The 23528-nt window shown below is 44.1% G+C and overlaps 1 protein-coding gene across 1 annotated transcript in view; it reads right to left on the bottom strand.

Annotated features, from left to right (window-relative positions):
• APOLTP (apolipoprotein lipid transfer particle homolog) overlaps positions 1-23528 on the bottom strand; it is a 1141779-nt gene that overhangs the window by 1105755 nt on the left and 12496 nt on the right. The window contains exons 2-3 of the mRNA XM_086941409.1: positions 8060-8225; positions 6844-6981 (exon numbers count right to left, since the gene is read on the bottom strand). Coding sequence (XP_086797535.1) covers positions 6844-6981; positions 8060-8225 — 304 coding nt within the window. The remainder of the gene's footprint in view (positions 1-6843; positions 6982-8059; positions 8226-23528) is intronic.

Below are 23528 nucleotides of genomic sequence, written 5' to 3'. Positions count from 1 at the left end.
AGATATTGCTTTTAACCTATTTGCTCTCTTTGAATTCTTTCCATATTGCAATATTTTCTTCTTTCCTTGATTTTCACCCACCCCCACACCCCCTCCCCTTCATCCTCCTCCCCCCCAGCAGCACCCCCCATCAACCCCCCCTCCACCGTCCCCTGCCCTATCCCTCCACCCCCCAACCTCCCTACTCTGTGAGGCGCTCAGATCTGTCTGAGCGTGTGATGGATCGCGGTGCTTTCGATGAGAACTGCCATGACATACCAGCAGACAATTACAAAACATTAGAGCTCAAAAAAAAAATACCAAAAAAAATCACAAATTACTTTCAGTGACAACCAATATACCCAGTACCCAGCTAAACAACTAACCAGCCCATCGTCTTTAAGACAATAAGACAATAAGTAATTTCAGTCAATGTCAATGTCTTATATTAATTTCCAATGGAGTCTAAATACTCCTTTGCTTTGATCTCAGAGGAGAAAAACATTGCTCTCCCTTCATTAATGATTTTTAGTTGCGCAGGGTTTATTAGGAATGCCTGCATCTTTTTGTCCTGGAAGTGTTTAATCAAGTTCCTTAAGCGCCAGCGTCTTTCTACCGTCGTATGGCAGAAATCTGGTCTCACGAAGAAAGAGAACCCCTCACCATCTCGTTTTGTGTTCGGTTTTCCTATATCAGATATCGCTTGTCTTAGGTTAAAATTTCCCAGAAAGATCAAGATTGCCCTGGGTTTATCCTCTGCTTTCGTGCCCCTTTTAACTCTGAAGGGGGTGCGATGAACTCTCTGTAATTCTCTTGACCAGTTCCAATCCTTAAGCTCTGGAAAAGCCTGCTCGAGGAGTTTTAGCATGAATAACCTAATGTCCGACCCTTCTGATCCCTCTGGAATTCCCAGGACTCTCAGGTTGTTTCTACGGAGCTTGTTCTCCATCGCCTCAAGCTTCCATTGGATGTCAACCACCTGAGAGCTTTGAGCATTAACTTTCGCCACAGCCACCTCGACTTCTGCTTCTGTAGAGACAATCCTGTCCTCCAGATTTGATACTCTATCTCCTGTGTTGGTGCAGGCCTTAGATAGTTTCTGACAACACCCCTCATTTTTCTCATAGCTGCCTGCGATTTGCGGCTTTCTTGACGAGTCTCCTCTCTGTGGGCTAAAATCTCTTGGTGGATTGTCTCTAATAAAGATATCTGGGTTCTCTCAATGCTCGGGCTGTCCTGTACGGTTACGGATGGTGGATGATCCCAGCTAAGTTCACATCGGGGGTCTTTCAGGTCTTTAGTTGAGTCTATTAATGTATTCCTTGCCGTTGCGGGGTGTTCTGATTCGAGATCGCTGTCCGAATCCCCCAGGGAACTACAGACACCCTCCTCATCCTCTTGAGACCATTCCAAGCCATCAGAGGCAGAAAAGAAAGCCTCATTTTGGGCTGCATCCGTACCTGTCGCGACGGTTTCATATATCTCTCCCCTATCTAATGATCCCGGCTCCTTATCGCCGACTTCCAGGCTGCCTTTATTGTTCTGTGTCAGTACCTGTAGTTTAGCCTGTAGTTTAGCCTGTTTTTCCTCTTGTCTGGGGGGCTCAGATGTAGTCCCGGCAGTCACTACCTGATCCTTATTGAGGTTACAGAGGTCTTCCCCTTCTTTGTGCCCCTCAGGAACCCCAACTTCGTTATCTGATTTTGAATTAATACTCTCACAGCTCACTTTTTGCGGTACTTCGATTAGTTCTATTTCAGCCTCCGTTATTTCCGGTAATTCAGGAGCCCCCCCTGCTGCCTCAAGCCCCTTCTCCTTATCGGCTTTTCTTAACATTTCGGCTATTGAGACAGCAGCTTGTCGGGTCCGGGTCACTGGTTGCTTCTCCTTTGGGCTCTCCGGTGTTTGGTCTCCATTCGCCTTGACAGTGCCGCCTTCCCGGGGGAGATTTTTCTTCTTCGAATTCGGTTTAGTACTAGCGTTGATTTTTGGAGCCATTACTGACTTATAGACAGCCCTGGACCTCCGCCGTCTACACGAGCTATTGAACGGTATCCGCTTCGGGCGTTACAAGCCCCTCTCTAGATTCTCCCGCCTCGGCTGTGTTCTTCGTAACGGGCTCCGCCCTCCCAAGAAGCCGCGCCACCTAGCTCCGAGAGAGCCGAGAGAGAGAGCCAGCAGGGTAGCCGCCAGTTCCCGCAACACATGGACTGCCGAGCCGCAACAGGACAATGCGGCTAACATCCCCTCCGACAGTGCCTCCAGACCATCAAATCAGCAGGAATCAGCAGGAAAGGTGAGGAGTCGGTCGGGCCATTCGTTTGTTATCTGTGGTCCGTTTCGCTCATTCAACCGGCAGTTCCAACGGAGCACCGCTACAGCTGCGTCTAAGCAGCCGCCATCTTGCCCCGCATACAGATTTTCCCGGGCAGAGACATTGTTCAACTATATTTTCTATTTTCTATGTCCTACTGAAAATCACTCACTTAGCGCTGTGATAACATATCTTGGTCTGCTACCAACTTTTTGTGTAAAGAGTAATTGTCCACAAGGCATGCAGTGATCACTGGGCAGAGACAGTGATCACTGCATGCCTTGTGGACAATAACTCTTTACACAAAAAGTTGGTAGCAGACCAAGATATGTTATCACAGCGCTAAGTGAGTGATCTTCAGTAGGACATAGAAAATAGAAAATATAGTTGAACAATTTGAAAGTTACGCAACTATTAGGCAGTCAAGTGGTCCATGCCACTGTGGCACAATTTTGTACAAGTTGGTACCCTAGTCTGAGATTTTAACTTTGGTCGGTGGATAAAATATTTGGGGAGAGGTGTTTTGATTTTGGGGGTTTATACTCCTTCTGGCAAAAGAAGAGGAATGAGGCAAGTCATGGCTCTGACATGGATATGCTCCATTTTATGAGAGCAAATCCTTTGAGGGACTTGTTTCTTGGGAAAGCCTGCAATTCAGTTTGTATATCCGGTAATAGGTGTGAATGTTTGTCAGAGACCTCCATCATGCAACATGTTCATAATTCAGTCTGGTCTTAACAAGTGCCAGAACAACAATCCTATTTTGGAAGAGTACACTCACATACTTTTCATAATATTGATTTAGCATTACACACCTTTCACCTTTTTTTTTACATGTGTCTAGGTTCCCTTTTCTAACCAGTGTGAGTCAAAGGGTTCTTCAGCTAATGACGGAGTTAGTGGAGATCTGATGTTTCTAAACTCCTTGTTAGTTTGGAATGCTGGAGGAGAAGCTATAAGGAGAAACAGGGGTGGGGGTAGTTTCAATTTATGTGGTCTTGCAATACCTGATAATTCATTCTCATTGGTCAATGGGAGAGATGGGTTATGCCTTTACTTAATGAAGCTAAGAGGCATACTTAATTATAGTCCATGGATAAGAGAATTATTAAGTCCCTCATTTAATTTTTGGAGTGAGAATCAATATGTCCCTCTTTTAATCATTGGTTAGAGAATTGTGAAGCCAGTCTTTTAATCATGTGTCAGAGAATTGAAAAGCCCCTGATTTCAATCACAGTTTAGTATTGCTGCTTATGAATGTAAGAAAGCATAGGAGATGGTTCAGTCTTGCTGGATTCTACAAGGCATAGCTCAGGGGAGGATTTGCATTATTCATGGCCAGTTTTAACCAGTTGAGCTTCCTTATTTGAGAACAACCAACACAATATTTCCAGTTGTTTTCAAGGTAATCATGTGTTCTTCCATGTCAGTAATTGCTAAAAAGTTCATAAGAATAAATAGACAAACCTGGATTTTGTCCAGCACCATAGACAATTTACAGCTGGATTTTTCTAAGCAACAGCATGCTAGGAGCCACATTGGTGATCCCCTATAAGATGGCTCAGCAAATGAAACTAACATTGCTACAAAGCTTTCAAGTGCTTTGGACATAAAAAGCAATAGTGCAATGGTAGTTGCTCCTTTATCAGAGGTTTGGCTAATATTTTTCCGGACACGGATAACCTAACCTACTTTCAGACTGATTGTGAGTTGACTTTATAGGATCTAGTTGATGATTTAAGAAGAACAGGTTCAAGCCTTGGAAACAGTATTAGGTAATTTAACGGAAAGAAAGCACTACAAATATCATAGGCAAAGCTAAATTATGGATTTTAATAACACATGTTGCAGTTAAATTCAGATAGTGAGAGATACAATACGAAAAAAGTTATACTAGTACTTATTTAACTAGCCAACACATTGTCACCCGTACACATATGGTTCTAGGATACTAGGAAAGAAAATCATGTGAGCTTTTGAAAGGTAACCATACCTATGCAGGTCAGAAGCAAGTTTAGCTAACATTGTAGTTATTGCAGCTTGGTGGTCAACAAGCCTTGGAGCCCAAGCTACGGAATATGGCCATAGGCAAGGCAAGAAACGCTGGTGCCAATGACCATAATATGTTTATTAAATAGTTATGGGACAGGATCCCCTGCAAGAGACAGTATCCTTTGAATTTGGGCATCAAAGGAGAGATCTTTATCAAATAAGGCATTCAGGTTTTTCCCATTGGATACCAGCACCATGCATACCCAAGCATTTTGGCCGGCACTGGCTTAACACTTCAGATGAGTCACTACTTAAGACAACAATCTCAGTCTTTTTGAGATTTAGATTTTTAACATAATTGTTTATTATGAAATATGATAAAAACTTGATACAACATACATTCATTTTTTGACAACAGCTGTTTCAAATAGAAAAACAATAACTGTGAATTCAGCTACAACTTGACTGCCCTTTCAAGGTGGTCTGCCATCTTGTGGAAAAATTAGGTAGAGGAGAGTATGCCTATTTTGTACCTTTTGAAGATTGTGTGTGACTGCAAAACAGTTTCATTGTATTGCTTCACCAACACAATAAAATATGTTTTTTGTATTTATTAAATTAGCAGTTTTAGTGTTACAAAGCTTCCTTTATGTAACAATTAACAACAAATTGTAAAAATGTTGCCTAAGTCTGGTGAGCGAATGATAATAAGTATAAGGGCATGATACTGAGAACAGTCGTAGGTAAAGAAGTTGCAGGGTTTAAGGTATCTGGAGGGTTTTAGCAAGATCACATGCATCACTTCAGCGCGAGAGGGATGATACTGATTTTTATGGCCAATCGCTGAGTCACATGCATTTTTGTAGCAGTTTTTCTACCTATTGCTTGTAAAACATTGAATCAATTCCAGCTGCTTTGTATCTGAGGCGAGGATTGCCCTCTGCGGAGGTTTTTGGCACCTCTTACTTATACATTCAAGACCTTTTTTTGAAAATAAACACTGCTGAAAGCAGACAACTGAAGTGATCAATTTCAATTTTTTTCTCCTACTCTTTGAGGAGGTCAGATCATTGGTGGTAACAGTTGTGGTATGGTATTTGAACTATAAAGTAAATTTGTGTAAATGTCCATTGCTATTCTTATGTCACTGGTCTACATTACAGAGCTATAGAGGCCCTCACTGTGTCACTGTGTATGTTGGCATTTCACCTATGGTACTCAATGATCCAATGCTTAGTATCAAGGGTAATAGGATGGGATCAGGCCAATCTTATAGAACCTGGAACTACATGCTAAATAGTGTGGAGAGCGTGAAATCCATTATCATTAGTGGGTTTCGGTGCAAATTTGTCATTTTCTTTTAAGAAAGCCATGAAATTGGATATTGATAGTTAGACCTATGTCCCATGGATGTTGCATTATGACCCAAAAATTATTTGATGATGTCATTTAAGTTAAAAAAACAAAGTTGATATAAAATACTTCACTCTGTAGGTTGCCCAACATATATGCCTAATCTACGTCTTTGCCTTTCTGTAAATTACAATCACATTTCAGTAAACAGAGACCGTCTTAACCTCACTCTTCCCCCAACTTTTATGTATTAAAAACTTGCATTCTTTTACCAGGTTCCACTGCCATTCATCAACACTAGTGTCTTTGTCATCCCTTATCACTGCCAGTATAGGAGAGCATAGACAAATCGGATGGCGGCAAACATCTAAATAGTACACTGTGGGCATACAGTCATGGCGGATGCTCCGAAGTTATGGCGGAGTCTTTGCACTTGTGAGAACTGCAGTGCGAAGATTCGACCACGAGTGACGAGCCTCTGCAACAACAGCGGAGGCTCTTTGTGAACTGGGCCCTGCATTGTTAGATGTTTAAAGTAAATATTATACATTTTCTGGATTTTTGCCTACTCTTTACATGTTCTTAATGACGGGGGATTCGTGCCTGTGTATGCTAATTCTATTACAATACTTTTATTTTAACAATTTGTTTCTTTCACAAGGAGTTTTTGCCAGAAATGTTTACTTCATTTTTTTTTTTTTTTACAAAGATGTATTCTCAAATCCAGTGATTAGTTGTCAACATTGTTCGCCTGTCCAAATGCATGGTCAAGTTGATGTAGATTCAGCATTTTCTACAGTGGGTCACCTTTGTCACTATCATTTATCCTGATGATTTTGTTTGCATGGAAAAAGTTTTGGTAAAATACTGGGCTAACATCTGCAAAAGAGCTTACTCTGGGGATATCCATTCAAGTTAGAGTTTAGCTTTGAAATGACACTTAAGTTTCCCAGCTTATCATTTCAAATTAACCCCTTCAGAATGTGTGTGTTATCCACTTTTGAATCTCAGCCCCTGTTCGGACTACTATGAATGAAGTCTGCCTTCACATGTGCGCACTAAAGTTCAGGCTAGTAGGTTGTGACCTTTGATTCAAGCTATGGAATATATATTCACAAGACATTCCAACGACTTCCTAAGATGAGAGACAAGGCTGAAAAACAATGCTGTGCACACAACATGCTAATGTGGCAATGAAAACTCACCATTTTATCTGGGAGAGGAACAGATCTCAGGAAAGAAAAACTTGAAGATCTCTGCGAGCAAAGGTTTAAATCTTTTGTTTTCCATAAGACCGATCCCCTGAGATGATATTTGGTCGGGCACTTTCCTGAGACGTCCACCTAGAGCAAATATTAGAGTGTGTGAAAATGTGACTTTCATGAACTCCATATAAGAGATGAAAGCAACACTTATGGACTAGAGATTTGTGTGCTCAAAAAGAGATGCACTAAAGAAACTGAAACATCATCATTAAAAGATAAAACAAAATTGTCTGTTGCATTGATATTTGCTTATAATGCATGGGGAGCTCATTAATGTTCATGATAGTGCTAGAAAGCATTTTGAAGAATGAAGAGAGAAAGGCATTCAAGGCACTTTTAAAATATGAATAGTAGACAGTGACATGTCAACAAAATAAAACGCGTAGCTCAAAAGACATAATGGGTCATTTAGTATTTTTCATAAACATATTTGAGTAAGATCATAGAATGTAAATAAATAATAATGGTAATTTGGTCAAAACAACCAGTTAAACTAGCCAAATAGAAAAGCATATTCACTATCAAATCAGTGAAATGTAGACTGATTAATCAGCATTTGATTGCTACACAATACAGAGGGGTTGCAAGGTCAAAATATGGGTTGCAATTACAGTTACGTGTGGCTCCTACACAATGTCCCTAGTATTATGTGAATGGTGAGGTCCATGTCAAATTTGACTTTAAACCACATCAGTATAAGTTGTGCAAAGCAATTCAGCTGTGATTCCTTCGTAGGTCAGAAACTGAGACGGTCATCCAGAGGTTGATTATAGATTGATCAGTTACAAGGCGTAGCTTTAATAGAATGCGTTCGCTATAAATGACCATGCACTAACCTACTAGATTTGTACAATATCGTACCTCAAGTTTAAGAAAATGAGCTTCAAAAATATCAATGTATTATATTTTCACAAATATTGCTTAGAGATGCTGCTTTCGCTGCTACCTGCTCCCCAAATGCAACTTTCTCCTCTCTGTTCTACTTACAGGTTTTGCTCATTTGCTATATTTGTTTGTTCAATAATATAGATTTTTCAAAACTCCTATGATTTTAGTAAGCTGGTACCACCATCCACCAACAGTAGTCTGGGAACGGTTCCAGCATCAGTGCACTCTTCTGCCTTTGTAAAGCCTTGAGTACGATGACAAAGCTCACCTCTTCAATGGACCCATCTGTTGAGGATGTTTGTGAGCTCTGGAGTAGACTCAAGATGCCACGCTTGATATTTAGTGCCCAGGTCTGCTCACTTTCTGAGGGGCAGATGACAGGTATCTTCCCATCATGAAACGTAAACTCAAGAGGATTTTTCTCCAGTGAATTCCTGGTATGAAGAAAAGACAGATTGACAGATCAAGAACATTAGTAACCGATAACAGCTATATTAAAATGGCATAATGACATGCATTTTCAAAATTGGATATCTCACGGTTTATTTCTCCATTGCAAACAAACATGGCAAATATTCTGTAAAAAAATAAAAAGAAACTTAAATGTAATATCACACACTAGTAAGCTTTTGGATAACCACACTCTCACCTTGAAGTACTTGGAATAATTGTAAACCCACAATAGGAAGGGGGATGACCAATGGTGTGAGTTACAAGCCCATTCTCAATAACTGTGCCAAAGGGTGGTTAGTTTGTCCACTCAATGGAATTAATCCTTGTGATGTCTGTAGCTTGCAAAATTTTTAAATAATTGCCAAACTGGATACATTTATTCAAACATATTGCTTAAGAATTTTGGTAGAGGTTACTTCGGCGGAAATTCTGCAAGCAAACACGGGAAATACTCAAGGCATTTTGTACCAAACCAATGATTTCAAATTTGTTCACAAATATTGGGTTCCAACTTTAAACTTAGCATGGCACTCAGAGGAAGGAACAATTGCCCAAATGTTGCCTTCATCAAAATTCTGCAGATAAGGAACCTGCTATATTGCTATATATTTTAGTGACCATTCAGACACAATACTTCAAAATACTTTCTATTGTAAAGTTCTTTTCAAAACTTTCAGCTTGCTAGAGGGAAATAATATGATGAAAGGCAGAAGTAACCGAGAGTTTGAAGGAAGGATTTCTGCAAAAACGGAAGACCTTAAAAGTTATTCGTAAATAGAATGCGTGAAAAAAGAAAGAAGGACATAGCGGAATAAGGATAGAGAAGTAGAAAGGTTCAAAGTCAAGAAAGATTTGAACGAGAAGGACTATCAGAGATGGAAAGGTGGGGTGAATGGCTAAATGAGGGACTGGCCCACCTGCGAGTGTGAAGGTTGTAAGTAAGAACTGAATGGAAAAGGAAATTGCAAAAAGGTTTAGGGAATGGGAGAGCCTTCACTCACTCCTCCAGTTTGCAACTCGGAACGGGGCAGATGAGTTTTGTACTTTGTGGAAAGCTCTTTTTATAGTTTGAAAACATGGTTTCTAAAGGATTTGTGGACACCACTGGGTCAAAATCATCCACTTTCTTCCACATCAAAATACAATTATATAACACGAGCTGGAGTTGCACTGGATAAGAAGCGGAACAGGGTCTGGAGGTATGTAAGCAGGAGATTGGCCAGCACAAAGCCCCCCAATCAAGGGACGCTGGCAAACAGCCAGGGCTGAAGAGGTTTGCAAACAGACTAACAAGGGTGGGAAAGATGCCAGGATCGATGAATGAAATGGTGTTTAGAAGTGACTGAAAATAGCACGATCAGGGTCACAGGGTCACAGGAAATGAGCTCACAGAGTCAGTGAGCAGGCGAGGATTGTGCAAGGTGGAGCAGCAAAAGGTTGGGATTGTGTGGAAAGTAATCGCAGAAATGAAAGGTCGGTGGAAAATACATGAAAGGAACCAACAGTCCGAACCTAAAACATGGATTCGTTATCGTGTTAAAAGCAAACAACTAGGTTAACATACTAAATTAAAATGCATCCATTTAACACTCAAACGTCTAAATATAAAATAATGCAACACTTGTAAGGGAGTTCGACTTCACAACTACAGCATGATAGTTTGAACAAAAAATAAATTGCAATGGACTGTCAGTTATACACTGCATTAGGAAAGCAATACCTCTTGTAATAGTGCACATAAGAGGCTTCCTCTTATTGAGTGGATATTTTGTAGGGATGTTCACGGTTGTGGGGAAATATGTGGATGCTATGAATAGGATAAAGGCTCACACGTCAGTGCTCTGAACACATTATTTGGGGACAATATGTATTTTCTATACCATATTTGGGATGTGACTTGCAAAGGCGGAGGTTTTATTTATCATCTGACAAGTCATGCAGTTGACAATTGCCAAGAAGCTGATCTTGTGATTTTTTGAAAATATAATAAAATATATATAGATACCTGGCTACCTTCAATTTAAGAGTGTCAGGGTTTTCCACCATCTGACTCATAGCTGGCAGAGAACAACTTGTTTGTTTAGGTATTCACTTTACTCGTTATGTATTTAACTCCTTTGGGGAGTGCCATCCTCCACTCAGAATGTTCATGTACTCTTTGGTCTAAAAATAAACTCTAAATCTTATCACTGAACCGTTCCACCCTTGCAGGCTGTGTCTGTGGTACCTGAGCACTGTTGTGTGTTGAATCGGAGGGGCTGCGCGTTCTAGAAAAGTACAACTACATTTGAATAGTGATTAGAGGGAAAAGGCAATCCATTTGGAGTGGTGGAGTCTCTTCTAGGCAGAACAGAGGTGGTCCCCATAAGCTCTGTTTGCAAAGCATGTTTCAATTTCAGATGACTTCTGACAATAAGTTGTCTGATCTGGCTACCTTTGACTTGTCCAGTGTATTCCAAGGCTATCGTGATCATAACTTCATTATCGATTATAAAGATCTTAAAAAGTGTGTCGCAACCTAGTACAAAAATACACACGTTTGCCGGCGGCATGATTTTTTTAAATACTAAAAACTACAACAATGTAGCTAGAAAAAGCACTAAAATACCATTTCAAAATAGAGCCCTATAAAAATACTTGAAGAAATATATATTATGAAATACTACATACTAAGTATATCGCATGGGGCACTTTGAGCATTTATTCCATAGAGCACTTAGAGCGCCTAATCCATAGGGCTAGCAAAAATTTTGGGCATATTGCAGAAGTTGACCAATTCCTGGTATGCACGATTCTTGGTATGATGTACAAAATGTACTTACACAATACCATTTTCAATTTGAATTGTATTCATTGCCCAGCTCGAGGAAACTTTACCTTAGAGGTAAATTATGGCACCTCATCTCACCCTAATTAACATAGGCACCTAACTGTCAGGCCAAGGCAAGCTCATTTTTCGGGCACACTTATCCAAATAGGAATCAATGGCTCCGGAATAGGTTGTGCGACCAAGTACATCATTTCATGCCCAAGCCTTCAGAGCTGTTGCTCGAAGTGTTCACACCCATTTTAAGTATCTTGAGAGGTCAAAAACAATTGGTTCTGTTATATTACATTTTAATAGGCAGAAGGCCACTGCACACTGTTTCACACTTGGGTTTCTGGATAATGGCAGGATCTACCTAGATCTTGGGGTTTTGTACTTGTGACAAATTAGTAAAAAGTGTGCATCAGTTTCCGACATATTAGGACAGAATTGACAACATACTAGTGCTTCTCCATTTTTATCACAACTCAATGTAAAGGTCCTAAGTGGCAATGAGCAAATTCAAAAACGAATATGCAAGGTCTTAGCCTCTGTGGGAATTATTCTATCAAAGGATGGTTCAATTTTCAGAGAACATTTGTGGCTCAAAGATTTGTCCACCTAGCCTTCTGACCTTGTTTCCCGACATGTGTTCTAGAGGGCATAATCCCACATTCAAGTAGGGGACCCCAATGTCCGGCTCTTTGAGTGAAATAAATCCACTGGTATACCATCTGGACTGGGTTCTGTTTCTTTTGTCATGTGAAGTAGATCAGTCATAGTTTCAGCCAATGTAAATGCTGGTAAGTAATCCCCAGAGGCAGAAGAGTGAGGGAAGGGCAGGCCAATCTAGGGCCAGCATTGTTGGAAAGGCCAGGATTAACATGATCACTCTTATATATAAGGCTTTGAACTGTTTGACCCATAACTTTACTGGGACAAATCATTGGGCCACCTCCCATTTGTTCTTAAAATTAATGAAACAAGTTTTAGAAGCCCTTCTGGGTAATATTATGTTTGTTCTGGACCACTCTTTAATTGCCTTAAGCAAAACCCCTTTGACAAACCTTGGGGTCTTTGTAAACCAAGGATATGATATGGGTCTAACTTGTGGCTTTCTGCATTGCTTCGTAAATAGACATTTAAGAGTTACAAAGAGCTCAGAATGGTAAGAGCTGAATTGAAGGTACTAGCTTTAGATCGTTCTATAAATTCAAATTGGGCCACTAAGGGTTTATAGGTGTTAGCTTTAAAGCATTCATCATTGCTGATAGTGGCCAATTTTATATTTCTGCGATAATTTCTGAGTACTAGTGGAGTTCTTTAAGAATCATTGGTATGTCCAAGTGTCTTACCAAAAATATATTTGCAAAGTCAGCAACAAGGGCATTATGGTTTCTGTCAGGTGGGCAGACAACTTTCATGTAAACCATGTAAAACCACAGCCTTAGATAAAGCAATATGTAATCTATAAAATTAGTGTATAAAAAATTAGGGTGAAGCCGATAGTCAGACTTGGCATGCCCATTTGCAGCTCTCAGTCCATGGTCTAAACAAAAGTGGAAAAGCTGGCATGCCCATTTTGGCCATTCCATAGCTGGTTTAGTTATGAGCTCAGAGAAACCCCACTCTGTGTCTTCCCAGATTACTAGGGAGGGGAGCAATTCAAGTAGTTCGAATTTTGTATTGCAATCTCCTGCAATAATCATAGGTCAGGTGTAATGTAAGCCATTCTCCACCACTAGACGTAATGCGTGTATGGTCGGTGATTCTGCACTATCTTGAATTAGTGTCTCCTGTAGGGTTAATGTTAGTGAATTGGGGTGGTGGGCGAGCAGCACTAGGTGCTCTTACTGGGTTGGAGAGGCAGAGTTCCCGGGCTAATCCATCAGATCCAGCCTAACAGCCTTCTTTCACTGGTTCACTTACCATCATCTTAAATGCAACGCAGACAAGATCAAATTATTACTCTTCGGGCTCTAAGCCCTGGGAGACATGGCAGACCTTCTGGCCAGTTGATGCTCCCCCCTCAGGGAGGTACAGTGAAGAACTTGGCTTTTGCATTTGACTACTGTCTCTGTTTCCAATCTCAGATTAAAATGGTGGTGGGCACATGCTTTCGGCTTCTGCAGATTCTAAGGAAGTTTTTACACTTCCTCTCATTCTCAGCAAGGAAGATGGTTATCCAGGCACTTGTAACATCAATGGTGGATTATGGAAATGCCATTTATTTGGGACTGTATGAATACCTTATTGATAGATTACAACAGGGAAAAACCTTAACAACGCAACTTTTACGACGCAGTACCATCACAACGCAACCATTACAACGTAGGTGCCATTACAACGCATGCCATTACAACGCATGCCATTACAACGTAGGTGCTATTACAACGCATGCCATTACAACGTAAGTATAGATAAGTATTTAATTTTTTTAATATACATTTAATTTTAATTTCTTTTAATTTTTGTTTTATAAATTAATTTATATAAAATAATTATAACATTTTAAATACATTTAATATTTTTTTAAATTATAATTTAATGTATTTAATAATTTTTCATTTTTTAATTAAATTTATTTTAGAATAGTAATTTTAACCCCTACACTATCCAACACTTACCCTACTATTACAACCCCTTGGAGATAGAATAGTAATTTTTACCCCTACACTATCCAACACTTACCCTACTATTACACCCTCCTGGAGTTAGAATAGTCATTTTTACCGCTACACTATCCAACACTTACCCTACTATTACACCCCCCTGGAGTTAGAATAGTAATTCTTACCCCTACACTATCCAACACTTACCCTACTATTACACACCCAAGGAGTTACAATTATAAATTTAAAAATATTTAAAAAAAAATTAAATTTATTAAAATTATTTAATAAACAATTTTTCAAATGTAATTAATATTTAAAAAAATACTTACCTATACTTACGTTGTAATGGCATGCGTTGTAATAGCACCTGCGGTGTAGTAGTTGCGTTGTGATGGCATGCGTTGTGAATGCATGCGTTGTAACGTCATACATCCGATTACAACTGGTCCATAATAGAGTGGCCTGCTCTCTTCTGGGCCTTCCACTGAAAACGCACATGTCCCCACACCTGCAGACTCTTCACTGGCTCCCAATAATTTTATTTAAAACACTTGTGTTGGTCCACAGGGCACTTCAACACACAGGCGCAGGCTAACTCAGGACGAGTATTATCTTTTATGCCCCCGAAAAACCTGTGATCAGCCAATACCCTCTAGTCCAGTATTCCCAGGATCCACTGTAACAGAGCTGGGGGAAGGTCCTTCTCTTTTCTAGGGCCGTCAGCAGGGAACAAGCTCCCATGAGAGTTTGCGGTCAATTGATGCAATTTCATTGTTCAGGAGAAAATTTAAAACATGACTCTTTAAATATAAATAGATGGCATATGTATTTGTGGCCTGTATTCAGAGACACCGGACACTCCTTGGAGTAACTGTGCGCTATACAAGTCATTTTTCATCCATTCATTTGGGGCACTCTTTGCTTGGGGGTCGATTACAGTCAAATTGGTTTGCCTAATTGGACCAGATCTCTCTTCCTTACTAATAGTGCCTAACAAAGCAGTTCATTTGCCTTCTCTGTGAGTATCTGGTTAAAATTTTCTAAGCTCACTTATTGCAGCCCTCAGGAGTGTCTGCTGGTCTTCGACAACCTACCTACTGTGGAATAATTAGGGTCAGTGTCATGTCATCCCGCCTGACCCTCGTCTGTGTACAGGGTAGGCGGAGACGGAAGAATAGGGGCCAGAAGAGGAAGGAGGCAGTTAGGGACGAGCGAGGAGAGAATAAAGAAGTGTGTCCCCACAGCTCCCGAGAGTGTGTCTTCCTTTGGGGGGATTAAACAAAACACTGGCGATGAGGGTGGGATCCTTGGAGACCCGCCGCTTCTGCCCCTCGCTGCAGCGTTCGAACAAGCGCGCAGCCGAAGGCCTGTCTGCCCTGAGCATCGGGAGCAGCAAAAAGAGCGCTAAAACGCGATCGAAATCGTGTGAGGAGCCGTGCGCTGCCAGAGTGTTGTTTTTTGTAATTTTCTCCCTGAGTGTACTGGGGTAGCTCAGACGTGGGTCCCAGAGCCTCCACACCACTGGAGTCAAGCTAGCCGGGCTGATGAGAGGTGTTACCTCGAAACCGGTCCGGTCCTCGGATGCTTGATTCCGGTCTGGGAAAGATATGGCTGTTGTAGTTCGGACTGGACTGTTCCCATGGGGCACAGGGTCAGAGCTGATTTGCATAAAGCCATTATCTGACCCAGGGTGGTGTGGACTGCAAAAAACGATGGATTTAGGCCCAGATCCTTGTACTGGGGTGAATGTAAGACATTGATCTACATTCTGTCCATCAAATTGTTTTTTGTAATTTTCTCCCTGAGTGTACTGGGGTAGCTCAGACGTGGGTCCTAGAGCCTCCACACCACTGGAGTCAAGCTAGCCGGGCTGATGAGAGGTGTTACCTCGAAACTGGTCCGGTCCTCGGATGCTTGATTCCGGTCTGGGAAAGATATGGCTGTTGTAGTTCGGACTGGACTGTTCCCATGGGGCACAGGGTCAGAGCTGATTTGCATAAAGCCATTATCTGACCCAGGGTGGTGTGGGGTGCAAAAAACGATGGATTTAGGCCCAGATCCTTGTACTGGGGTGAATGTAAGACATTGATCTACATTCTGTCCATCAAATTGTTTTTTGTAATTTTCTCCCTGAGTGTACTGGGGTAGCTCAGACGTGGGTCCCAGAGCCTCCACACCACTGGAGTCAAGCTAGCCGGGCTGATGAGAGGTGTTACCTCGAAACCGGTCCGGTCCTCGGATGCTTGATTCCGGTCTGGGAAAGATATGGCTGTTGTAGTTCGGACTGGACTGTTCCCATGGGGCACAGGGTCAGAGCTGATTTGCATAAAGCCATTATCTGACCCAGGGTGGTGTGGACTGCAAAAAACGATGGATTTAGGCCCAGATCCTTGTACTGGGGTGAATGTAAGACATTGATCTACATTCTGTCCATCAAATTGTTTTTTGTAATTTTCTCCCTGAGTGTACTGGGGTAGCTCAGACGTGGGTCCCAGAGCCTCCACACCACTGGAGTCAAGCTAGCCGGGCTGATGAGAGGTGTTACCTCGAAACCGGTCCGGTCCTCCGATGCTTGATTCCGGTCTGGGAAAGATATGGCTGTTGTAGTTCGGACTGGACTGTTCCCATGGGGCACAGGGTCAGAGCTGATTTGCATAAAGCCATTATCTGACCCAGGGTGGTGTGGAGTGCAAAAAACGATGGATTTAGGCCCAGATCCTTGTACTGGGGTGAATGTAAGACATTGATCTACATTCTGTCCATCAAATTGTTTTTTGTAATTTTCCTCCTGAGTGTACTGGGGTAGCTCAGACGTGGGTCCCAGAGCCTCCACACCACTGGAGTCAAGCTAGCCGGGCTGATGAGAGGTGTTACCTCGAAACCGGTCCGGTCCTCGGATGCTTGATTCCGGTCTGGGAAAGATATGGCTGTTGTAGTTCGGACTGGACTGTTCCCATGGGGCACAGGGTCAGAGCTGATTTGCATAAAGCCATTATCTGAACCAGGGTGGTGTGGAGTGCAAAAAACGATGGATTTAGGCCCAGATCCTTGTACTGGGGTGAATGTAAGACATTGATCTACATTCTGTCCATCAAATTGTTTTTTGTAATTTTCTCCCTGAGTGTACTGGGGTAGCTCAGACGTGGGTCCCAGAGCCTCCACACCACTGGAGTCAAGCTAGCCGGGCTGATGAGAGGTGTTACCTCGAAACCGGTCCGGTCCTTGGATGCTTGATTCCGGTCTGGGAAAGATATGGCTGTTGTAGTTCGGACTGGACTGTTCCCATGGGGCACAGGGTCCGAGCTGATTTGCATAAAGCCATTATCTGACCCAGGGTGGTGTGGAGTGCAAAAAACGATGGATTTAGGCCCAGATCCTTGTACTGGGGTGAATGTAAGACATTGATCTACATTCTGTCCATCAAATTGTTTTTTGTAATTTTCTCCCTGAGTGTACTGGGGTAGCTCAGACGTGGGTCCCAGAGCCTCCACACCACTGGAGTCAAGCTAGCCGGGCTGATGAGAGGTGTTACCTCGAAACCGGTCCGGTCCTCGGATGCTTGATTCCGGTCTGGGAAAGATATGGCTGTTGTAGTTCGGACTGGACTGTTCCCATGGGTCACAGGGTCAGAGCTGATTTGCATAAAGCCATTATCTGACCCAGGGTGGTGTGGAGTGCAAAAAACGATGGATTTAGGCCCAGATCCTTGTACTGGGGTGAATGTAAGACATTGATCTACATTCTGTCCATCAAATTGTTTTTTGTAATTTTCTCCCTGAGTGTACTGGGGTAGCTCAGACGTGGGTCCCAGAGCCTCCACACCACTGGAGTCAAGCTAGCCGGGCTGATGAGAGGTGTTACCTCGAAAACGGTCCGGTCCTCGGATGCTTGATTCCGGTCTGGGAAAGATATGGCTGTTGTAGTTCGGACTGGACTGTTCCCATGGGGCACAGGGTCAGAGCTGATTTGCATAAAGCCATTATCTGACCCAGGGTGGTGTGGAGTGCAAAAAACGATGGATTTAGGCCCAGATCCTTGTACTGGGGTGAATGTAAGACATTGATCTACATTCTGTCCATCAAATTGTTTCTTGTAATTTTCTCCCTGAGTGTACTGGGGTAGCTCAGACGTGGGTCCCAGAGCCTCCACACCACTGGAGTCAAGCTAGCCGGGCTGATGAGAGGTGTTACCTCGAAACCGGTCCGGTCCTCGGATGCTTGATTCCGGTCTGGGAAAGATATGGCTGTTGTAGTTCGGACTGGACTGTTCCCATGGGGCACAGGGTCAGAGCTGATTTGCATAAAGCCATTATCTGACCCAGGGTGGTGTGGAGTGCAAAAAACGATGGATTTAGGCCCAGATCCTTGTACTGGGGTGAATGTAAGACATTGATCTACATTCTGTCCATCAAATTGTTTTTTGTAATTTTCTCCCTGAGTGTACTGGGGTAGCTCAGACGTGGGTCCCAGAGCCTCCACACCACTGGAGTCAAGCTAGCCGGGCTGATGAGAGGTGTTACCTCGAAACCGGTCCGGTCCTCGGATGCTTGATTCCGGTCTGGGAAAGATATGGCTGTTGTAGTTCGGACTGGACTGTTCCCATGGGTCACAGGGTCAGAGCTGATTTGCATAAAGCCATTATCTGACCCAGGGTGGTGTGGAGTGCAAAAAACGATGGATTTAGGCCCAGATCCTTGTACTGGGGTGAATGTAAGACATTGATCTACATTCTGTCCATCAAATTGTTTTTTGTAATTTTCTCCCTGAGTGTACTGGGGTAGCTCAGACGTGGGTCCCAGAGCCTCCACACCACTGGAGTCAAGCTAGCCGGGCTGATGAGGTGTTACCTCGAAACCGGTCCGGTCCTCGGATGCTTGATTCCGGTCTGGGAAAGATATGGCTGTTGTAGTTCGGACTGGACTGTTCCCATGGGGCACAGGGTCAGAGCTGATTTGCATAAAGCCATTATCTGACCCAGGGTGGTGTGGAGTGCAAAAAACGATGGATTTAGGCCCAGATCCTTGTACTGGGGTGAATGTAAGACATTGATCTACATTCTGTCCATCAAATTGTTTCTTGTAATTTTCTCCCTGAGTGTACTGGGGTAGCTCAGACGTGGGTCCCAGAGCCTCCACACCACTGGAGTCAAGCTAGCCGGGCTGATGAGAGGTGTTACCTCGAAACCGGTCCGGTCCTCGGATGCTTGATTCCGGTCTGGGAAAGATATGGCTGTTGTAGTTCGGACTGGACTGTTCCCATGGGGCACAGGGTCAGAGCTGATTTGCATGAAGCCATTATCTGACCCAGGGTGGTGTGGAGTGCAAAAAACGATGGATTTAGGCCCAGATCCTTGTACTGGGGTGAATGTAAGACATTGATCTACATTCTGTCCATCAAATTGTTTTTTGTAATTTTCTCCCTGAGTGTACTGGGGTAGCTCAGACGTGGGTCCCAGAGCCTCCACACCACTGGAGTCAAGCTAGCCGGGCTGATGAGAGGTGTTACCTCGAAACCGGTCCGGTCCTCGGATGCTTGATTCCGGTCTGGGAAAGATATGGCTGTTGTAGTTCGGACTGGACTGTTCCCATGGGGCACAGGGTCAGAGCTGATTTGCATAAAGCCATTATCTGAACCAGGGTGGTGTGGAGTGCAAAAAACGATGGATTTAGGCCCAGATCCTTGCACTGGGGTGAATGTAAGACATTGATCTACATTCTGTCCATCAAATTGTTTATTGTAATTTTCTGCCAGAGTGCCATGCAGCAGTGATGTGGAGCCACATGAAGGGTGAGTCCAAGCAGTGACCACCTTTGTTAATAGATTGCCAGTAAATGTGAAGCAGGCATTGAAACTACAAGACTCACGTTCTCACGGCGGCCATCTTTAAGTCAGGCACTGTGCCTAGACCCACATTGGCTCTCACCCGGCGGCCATCTTGAAGTCAGGCAAATTTATATAAAACATCAAAAGTGTGTGAATTCTTGCGAATAAAGCTTTGCCCAGCCTGAGGAGCCCATATCTTGCTCAGAATGTCAGTAGAAGCTGACACCTCACACCCCACCGCCACGGGATCCACCCAGCAAGTTCCCCAATTGCCTCCGATGATGCTGGGAGTATCGTACCTACGCCCGCCTGAACCCTTAGAACTGACGTCGGGGAACAGCATGGGACCAAAGTGGAAAAGCTGGGCTGAGGATTTCGAGGACTTTATGACCGGTTCCCAAGTGCAGGATTCCAAGCAGAAATAGATAGCCCTGCGAAATTTAATAGGGAAAGACATTGCGCAAATTATCAAAGAATTGCCGGCTGCCAACACCGCTTCGTATGAAGATGTAAAAGGAGCCCTAGATCTGAAGTTCCTCCATAAGCGAAACCTAGACTACGAGCGATACACGTTCAACCTCTCCTCCCAAGAAAAGGATGAATCCATTGCTCGCATTCGGCCCTAGCCCGGTATTGCGAATTTGACACGTTCAACACCGAAGATGCCCTGCAACTACGCATTATTGAAGGATGCCAGTCAGAATCCCTGCGCCGCCGATTGCTGAAGAAACACTAAACACTTAAAGAAATAGAAGAGCTCACCCGCATCAATGATCAAGCAGAAGACCATGCAAAAAAAATGGAGGCCAGCAAATCTGAAAAAAAGGAGCAGGCTTTTCGAATGCAGTCTCACGTGGACTCGAAGCGCCACTCTGACCGTCGCAAAGTGGGAAGACCGACGCAGACCTTACGAGCGACCCCGTTGCGCAACGGAGCCCGAAGCAGTCGGATAAGCAGACCAGCCTCAAAATGTTGCCGGAGTGGACAGGACTAGGCGCACTCAGGACAATGTCCCGCCATAGGACAGCAGTGTCACCACTGTAGTAGAGAAAACCACTTTGAAATAGCCTGTCAAACGCGACGGTCGGAAATGAAGACAGACAAGTCAAGGCCGGAGACCCGTCACCACGCAAGAGCAGTACGAGGAAGGAAAAGCTGCTCATCCAGCTCATCAAGGTCGAGCGTCCAGTCAGTCAACTCATACAGATCTCAGAGGTCGACATCTCGAGAATCGTCGTCTCCCATGCCTGTGTCACAAGACAGCGACGAATACGTGTGTATGGTGTCAGACCCTGACAGACTGAAGAAATATCCAAGACTGAACATTCGAATAGGGAGTCACCCTGCCAAGTTCGTATTGACTCAGGCGCATCCCTGAACTACATATGTGCCATGGAATATCACAGTATGAAGCCTCAGCCAAAACTGGAACCGGCCGCTATCCGAGTTTATACGTGGATGTCCAGAAAACCCCTACCATGCCTGGGGCAGTTTCGCACAACTCTGACCTACAAGGACCGACGGATCCAAGCTCACATCCATGTGATCAAAGGTACTGGCGCAGCAGATTGCCTTCTCAGTCTGCCGACTGCTGAACGCCTCAAACTTGTCGAACTCCTATACACAGTGGATGACTCCCCGGACATCATCAACAAGTTCCCGAATCTCTTCAAGGGCCTTTGTAAGCTCAACCAGTTCAAGGTCAAGCTGCACATCACTGAGCAAGTATCACCGATAGCGCAACACCGCAGGAAGGTGCCGTTTCATCCGAAACAGGCAGTAGATGATGAGCTACAAGATCTGCTGAGGACAGACATCATTGAACCATCCACAGGACCCACTCCCTGGGTATCACCCGGGGTGGTAGTGCCAAAGAAAGGACAAGACAACAAAGTACGCCTATGTGTGGACATGCATGCCCCGAACACAGCCATTGAGAGGGAACGACATCCAGGACCCCACATCAGTGACATGATTGCCAGTCTCAATGGAGAAACGGTTTTCTCAAAGCTGGATCTCAACAAGGGGTACCACCAGCTGGAACTGCATGAAAAATCACGTTATATCACCACCTTTACCACCCATCAAGGCCTGTTCCGATATAAACGCTTAAACTTCAGAATATACTCAGCCGCGGAAATCTTTCAGGAAGTCATTCGGCGGGTAATCCAGGGTATCCCAAATGCTTCCAACTACAGCGACGATATCCTAGTCTTTGGGGAAAATCAAACGGAGCACGACAAAGCCTTAGACAGGGTGTGCCACGCCCTACTCAACGCCAACCTCTCACTTAATCCGGATAAATGTCAGTGACCTCCGCTCCTTTCTGGGAATGGCAAGCTATTGTGCCCGTTACATCAAAGACTATGCTACCATCAGCTACCCACTCAGGGAACTTACCCGACAAGGTTAGCAATTCCTGTGGTCACCCGTGTGTGAACACGCGTTCAACAAAATCAAGAAAGCCGTGAGCACTGCCATTAATTTAGCATATTTTGACACCAAAAGAAAAACCGAAATTACCGTGGACGCAAGCCCCGTGGGCCTGGGTGCCATCCTGGCACAGTATAATGATAAAGCAGACCAGCGTCATGTCGTTGCCTACGTCAGTCGTAGTCTCACTGACATGGAGAAGGCTTACTCACAGCCCGAGAAAGAAAGTCTCGCAGTCGTCTGGGCCTGTGAACATTTTCACCTGTTCGTATACGGGAAACACTTTACACTCATTACCGACCACCAAGCGCTTATTACCATCTTTGGCAATCTGCGGGCGAAGATGCCTCCACGAATAGAAATATGGGGTCTACTCTTGCAAGATTACAACCACACCATCATTCATAAGCCGGGCAAAGCGGAAAACCCAGTGGACTATATGTCAAGGCACCCCCAGTCCCACACGCTAGAACAATGCTCGGTAGCAGAGGAGTACATCCACTTCGTCATCGACAATGCATGCCCTCCGGCAGTGCCTCTAGAAGCCATCCGCGAAGCATCGGCTCGAGATCCCACTGTTCAGGCCATCATGGTCCGGATACGCGCTAACTCTTGGAGACATCTGGACCACAGCCACCAAGACGCAACTGCTGATGCTCAAGAACTCGTGGCATTTAAACATGTCCAAGAAGACCTATCAATCAGCACGGATAGGTTATTGCTGAGAGGAGGGAGGATAGTCATTCCTCAGCAATTGCATCAAGGGGTCATCAACTTGGCTCACGAAGGACTCCGAGGAGAGGTAGCCACCAAGAAAGCACTCCGGGAACGCGTCTGGTTCCCATCACTCGACCAAATGGTGGAGGCCACACTCAAGGACTGCGCCTCATGTCAGCTAGTGGGTCGAGATGAACCACCAGCTCCCTTGCAGATGTGTGAACTACCCGACTGGGTGTGGCAACAAGTGGCTATTGATTTCTTAGGGTAATTAAAATCAGGCAGATATATCATCCTCATTATGGATGAATACGGGGAGACGCCGTTGGAGAATTACTCACTGGCCAAAGGAACCTTGTGTTTTTCGCGGGGTCTCGCTGGGTCGCGCTGTTTAGCGCAGGGAGAGCTTCACCTGCTGCCTACTAGTCCCCCCCGCCGCCGCTCACTGGAACATCAGCGGCCGCCGAGAGGGGGGTCTACACCACCCACAAGCCCTAGTGGGATTGTACCGCCTGCACACGCCCACCTACGCGCCCGGAGGCGCACAAAATACCGGCACTCCCTACGCGTCGCGGGACGCGCGCGGGCGGCGCCGGGCTAAGCCCGGGCAAAGGGCGGGCCGTCTGTGGCCGTCCGGGGCTGGCAGTGGCTGGGCAGGGCTACCCCCCTTATATTTGGTGCTGGGACCTTTATCGTAAGACCTTTACCGTAAGATCTGAGCTCTAATCCCTTGCTTTTTCAATTGACTTTCTATGCTCAGTATTGTGTGATTATATATTGATATATCTTACTCACTATTTTCCTGTCTTCATTTTTATGTAATTCCCCCTTTTATAATTTATTTTTGGTATCATTCTTTAAGTGGAATTGCATTAAGGAATTATGAGACCA

This window comes from Lissotriton vulgaris, chromosome 10 (assembly GCF_964263255.1).
Source record: "Lissotriton vulgaris chromosome 10, aLisVul1.2, whole genome shotgun sequence".
NCBI classification, from domain to species: Eukaryota; Metazoa; Chordata; class Amphibia; order Caudata; family Salamandridae; genus Lissotriton; species Lissotriton vulgaris.
Note: the sequence above shows the minus strand (reverse complement) of the source record. Positions and strands in the feature narration are given on the sequence as shown.